We start from the raw sequence: 5,840 nt of genomic DNA on the forward strand, positions 1-5,840 counted from the left end.
GCAGCCCAGGTGTGTAACTATTGAAAACAGACACCAATACAGCTTGGCGAATGGCTGGCACTCAGCCTTCTGAGCTTACTCTTCCGTTTGGTAGGTTAGCTCCTATGGTAGACACTGCTGCAAAAGAAAACAAGCACAAAGAAAACCAAGATGATTTCTTGGGGCTGACGCACCCTGTTCTGACCCGCAGCAGACCTGCTGTCCGCAACCTCCCCGCCATAGTAGTCATAGTACACGGGCTGTATGGCTGCCTGCAGCCTGCCTGATTCCCTTACATCCTTTAGCCTAAGGTCCTGACCATATCTAGAGCTGTTTGCTTTCTGTAAATGCATACTGGACTTTCTTTGTCCTTGGAAGTGTGATGGGTAGCCCCATCTGAGGTAGCCCCGTCCAAAATGTGCGCCGTTTGTCGTGGCTGCGTATAATCTAGGGTTAGAGAGAGAGATCAGCTTCTCCCACTGGTGAAGCGAAGACACGGGAAGGCCAGTCCGCTTAGTCTTGTACATGATCCAGTCGCTGTAGTCTTCCACCTTGGTGTACACAAAAAGGCCAGGGCATTTCTCACCACCGTAGGTCAGAAGTCCTTGCAGAACCCACAGACTCATCTTCTCCAGCTGGCACATCATTGGGCTTCCTGGTTCCCCCTGTGACAAAGGACAGAAGGCTTCAGGTCTTAGAAAAAGTTGTTTTCTTTTTTAAATATATCTCGTGCAATTTGCTGTTTGTTCTACAAATGTTTTACCCTGGTTCTCACCAGAAATGGGGCAAATCATAGGATACCATTTGAAATCCAGACACCACAAATTCCAACAGGGTGACTTTTCCTTGTATTATGCAAATTATTTGTGGACTTCTGCAGATTGCCTCTAGCTCCCTGATTGATAGTTCAGTACCTTGACTAAATCCTCACTCTCTCCTGGCTTCTCATTTCTAGAATGTTGGTATTTTTTTTTCCCGGCCTGAAATGCTCACATTCCCCCTTCTCTCTACTTCACTTCCATTCTTGTTTCGAGTAGCTTCTTCTGACCTGGCAGCTGCCTGCTATCCCACCTGTTAGTTCCCTGGCCCTGCTGTGCTCTTAACCTTCCCACTCTGAGGGCGCAGTGTTCTGGGGACTGCAGAATTCCGCCACACACACTCTACCTCACCGGTGAGGTGAGTGGGTGGAAGCTTGGCACACTTAGCTAAATATGTGACCCTGGGTCACAAATTCTCTCAGAGCCAAAGTGGGAACACAGTTAATGTCTGAAACCCATGCAGAATACTTAGCCCAGGACCTGGTAGGCAGGCAGTGTGTGCTCAATGAAATATTAACTCATATCATCTTGGAGTTTTACTGTAATAGGCCATTTTTCTGTGAAAAGTTTTACCCATCCCATTCCCAGTTTGTCTTAACAGTGGCTTTATATTTTGAGGAAGAAAAAGTGTAATTTAGGACAAACCATTTGATGAAGGATTGCATAGTTTTGTAGTTTGTTAGTCCACCCAGGTACAGAAGATACTGCTTTTTCTCTTCCCCATAATCCTGAGCCACTAGGACTTCTGAACACAAGCAACAGAGACAAAAAGTACCCGCAGCCCCTCGGGAGCAGCCTTGCCTCATCTCCTAAGAGAGTGGTCGCAACACAGAGGCGGCTCTTTCATCGCACAATCCTCTCCCTGCGCATTAAGCAAAAGCCCTAACAATTAATTGTAAAAGAAAAAGGGGCGGGGGTGAGTTCAGAGTGACTGTGCGTTTTGTCAGGTATCTGTGGGAAACCCATCAGGCAGACACTGAACCTGGTGGTTTATTCTTCATGTGATAAGTGTGGCTTTGAGGACCTCTGGCCACTAGAACACATTTCCAAGAGAGGGAAGGATTCACTAGTAGATGGTTTGCAAACACAATTCTGTTCAAAAACAAAGGACTGTAACTGGTGTGCCACAGTTAAAAGCCACCTTGAACTTTGCAGGAGGGTTTAAAAGGTAATCACTTGGGGGTCTAAACAAGTTACCATCTTCCATTGAGTTTAAAGATATATGCAACATAGTAACATCTTTGAATTTAGGATGTGTCTTTTAATCAGTTGATATCAGAGTTTAACTGGCAGCATTTTTTCATCCTTGGCATTACGTAAAACAACGGTGCATTCTACGGCAGCATCTTGGATTGGATGAAGTAAGATACTGGATTGATGGAACGGTCAAGGACAAGGTTTTGTTAAATAGCTGTGATTTCTGCAGTATTTTAACACATTATATAATGTAAGAAGCCGTTAAGGTCTTCCATCTGGCAGAGGATCTAGTACAAAGTAGGCACTCAATAAATGTTGAATCAACCTTGAAAAGACAAACTTACTGCTTAATGAGAAGCAGTCCTCCAGAATGACTTTTAGAAACCATTGTCTATATATGTGTATTTTCCCCCTTACTCTAAAAATCTTGCCAAGGCTGGAGGATCACTTGAGTCCAGGAGTTTGAGTCCAGCATGGCAACATAGCCTTCATCTCTACAAAATACATATGTAAAAAAACTAGCCATGCCTGGTGGTTTATGCCTAGGACTTCTGAACACAAGCAACAGAGACAAAAAGTAGTTCCAGCTACTGAGGAGAGCAAAGTAGGAGGATCTGTGGAGCCCAGTTGTTCAAAAGTGCAGTGAGCTATGATCACACTACTGCAGTCCAGCCTGGGTGATAAAGTGAGAGCCCATCTCCAAGGAAAACAGAAAAAGCCAAAACAGCTTTCCTCTTCTAAACCTTCTGGAAAAAAATAGTTCCCTATCAGGAAGTCTTAAAGGTTGTTTCGGGGTGGTGCCTGTGGCTCAAAGGGGTAGGGCACCAGCCCCATATGCCAGAGGTGATGGGTTCAAACCCAGCCCTGGCCAAAAACCACAAAAAAAAAAAAAAAGGTTGTTTCGAAGAGAGTAAGTGATCGGCATCTTAGCAAAGCAATTTTAGAGCAGAGGAGAGAAACTCTATCTGGATATCTGGTATTCCTTGGTTCTGTGTTTGTTCCAGCATTTGTTGACTATGTGACCCCAATAAGCCACAATTTCTGCATATTTGGATACAAGGGAACCTTTGGACGCAAACACAGGTGTTTGTGTCTTGCACCATTTCTGAGACAATAGGACAGCCCCCATCGGAGTGGGGCAGGGCTTCTTACAGAATAAAAACCCAATGACTGATAAATTGTAGTATCAAAGTGGAGTCTAGGTTCCCTGGGATCTGAACACAGTAAATTCACACTGTAGGTCTGCTCCAAGTGTATCCGCATGTGTGGGACAGACTCACACTTTCACATTTTTAGCTAGTTAAAAAATAGCTTTATGCCTGTAATCCTAGCACTCTGGGAGGCTGAGGCAGGTGGATTGCCTGAGCTCACAGGTTCAAGAGCAGCCTTAGTAAGAGCGAGACCCTGCCTCCAAAAAAAAAATAGATGGGCATTGTGGTGGGTACCTATAGTCCCAGCTACTCAGGAGGCTGAGGCAAGAGAATCACTTAAGCCCAAGAATTTGAGGTTGCTGTGAGCTATGACACCATGGCACTCTACCAAGGGTGACAAAGTGAGACTCCATCTCAAGAAAAAAAAAAAATCTGTGCTTTAGACATGCTTATTCATATTATACTGATAATAGCCTGGTTAGTCCATTCAGCAGATATTTATTGAGCACCTGCTATGTGCTAAGTGCTATTCAGCCCAGCCACAGCCACAAATCTCAAATTACAGTCCCTGCTCTCATGAGATTCCCCATCAAGTAAGGGGGAGTCCCAAGGTGCTCCTCAACTTGAACAATTCTTACTCTCAACATTTAGCTTGTACCCCATCATGTTCTTACCAAGCAGACAGACTTAGTTTCCTCTTTTGTGTGACTGCCACATCCTGTTTTCTGGAGTTTGTGTAAGGGACACACATCAACGTCTTTCACGAAGACTTTCCTCAGGATACTCATCGTCATATGATGTCCTGTCTGAACCATGCAACAGAGAGCCCAAGAGTTACTAATGAGAAAGTGGCTGCCGACATCAATGCAACTGCAACTCACACATCCAAATGGGAGTGGAAAATGTTTCTATAAATCTCTTTTCTTCATATAAACAAGAATGTGTCTGAATTTTTACTGGAAACTACCTTTGCTTTGGACGTGAATGTGTATATAGGCAGGAAACACCCTTTCTCTTAGAGAGTATTCATTTCTTTCTTTCTTCCTTTCCCAAGAATGAAAGAAAACAAGGGTGGCTTAGACAAAAGGACAGTCAGCTCTAGTTCAGGAAATAATGTCCCCTCACCCATCCATAACCTTGTACTCATTTCAGCCTGCACACTGCCTATGTACTCCCAGTTTTGATACACAGCTAGATGAAAAATGACCAGTGTAATGTAAGAATGACCATAGAAAGGGCAAGCACTTAGAATCTTGACTGAGGAGGTGAGGGTTTCAGCCCAACTCTAAAACCTCGAGCAAGCTCAATGACTAAATTAAGATAATCCCTAAAATGGTTCATCCAAGTCCCCACCCCGCTAGCACACACACATCCTCCTCAAGAGAAGGGATGCATTAACTGCAGACGTGGGGTTCCATCCTGACACCCAGCAGTTCCGCAAGGCTCGATTCATATGCAGCTTTCTGCTAAGGAAGCAGATGGACTGGACCAGGTCATTGAAATGCATCTTTGTGTCTGTCTTCAGGAGGGCTATGTTATTGCTCATGGTTTGGTTACTGAAGTCCTCATGGATGATAATGGTGTTGACCGGATACTCTGTGTGAGCAACCTTGCTGGGATCCATGTTGTCTATACCCACTATGGCGACAATATCCTTCCTGGAGAGAGAACAAAGGAATCTTAAGAAGTCAATGCAGCAAGGAAACTTCACCCTTCCCTATTTTGTTTACTGGTTTTTGACACACACACCCCCCCCACCCCCGCTAACCTGGAATGCTCCTCCAGCTCATCTTCCCAGTGTTAATTTTAATTCATCCTTTTGGACTGAGTTTCCAGAAAGTCTTTTCTAAAACCCTAGGCTTGTGCCTCCTTTTGTGAACTTGTAGAATCTTAGGGACTTTTCTGTCTTAAGACCATTTATCCCAGCACCCAAAGGGAATATCTGTTAACATGTTATTGCTTATTAACTTTCTTTTTGCCTGGTTGTCATTTGCTAAGTGAATAGTTGTAGTTATACCAAAGATGTAATCTTGACTCTTGCTTTTAGCAATTAACATTTTAATACAAGCATCTTTCCCTATTATACGCTCTGTAAATATACTTTGGAGAAATTCTGATTTTAATAATGATGGAGTTAAGTTCTGTGTTTTCCCGTTCTTCTCTTGGAAATCACCAAAGGAACTATGAGAATGAGAAACAAATGCAAACACCATAAAACCAAGAGACACTAAAGAAAGCAAACCTCAGAATTAGAGAAAGGGCTGATGAAAGCAGCGAAGGATAGCCGGAGTGCAGAGAGTTATAGATGATGACACCTACTGCCACAGAGCTCAGAAAAAACTAGTTAAGTGTAGTTCTCAGCAAATAAGAGAAAAGAAAAGAAACAAACCCATCACCCAAATGAAGGTCAAATTGAAGCAGCCTTAAAGGAGAATGCTGTGTTTTCTGGACCACGGAAAACACAATTAGGGGCATTGAGAAAAGTGACCAAAATGAAATGGAAACTAGCAACTATTTTTAAAGCTAGAAAGGAAAATGACAGACATGACAGTCAAAGGATAGCCAGCAGACCAGAAAGAAACTAATCACAAGAATAAAACAGGAAAAAATATTTCAAGATATAATTTAAGAAAGTTTTCCAGGCATGATACTTGAATCTACAGTTTGGAGATACAAAATAATCAACACTGAAACA

General features: G+C 43.2%; 1 protein-coding gene across 1 annotated transcript; it reads right to left on the reverse strand.

Moving 5' to 3' along the window:
• Window positions 1-9: 9 nt before the first annotated feature.
• On the reverse strand, window positions 10-4,784 carry PRSS54 (serine protease 54). The gene is made up of 3 exons (XM_053602997.1): window positions 4,545-4,784; window positions 3,820-3,951; window positions 10-644 (listed from the first exon to the last, which is right to left on the reverse strand). The coding sequence occupies exons 1-3, from the start codon at window positions 4,767-4,769 to the stop codon at window positions 96-98; spliced, it is 906 nt and encodes a 301-aa protein (XP_053458972.1). The 5' UTR covers window positions 4,770-4,784; the 3' UTR covers window positions 10-95.
• Between the last annotated feature and the right edge of the window lie 1,056 nt (window positions 4,785-5,840).

The sequence above is a fragment of the Nycticebus coucang genome, chromosome 2, assembly GCF_027406575.1.
Source record: "Nycticebus coucang isolate mNycCou1 chromosome 2, mNycCou1.pri, whole genome shotgun sequence".
Lineage (NCBI taxonomy): Eukaryota > Metazoa > Chordata > Mammalia > Primates > Lorisidae > Nycticebus > Nycticebus coucang.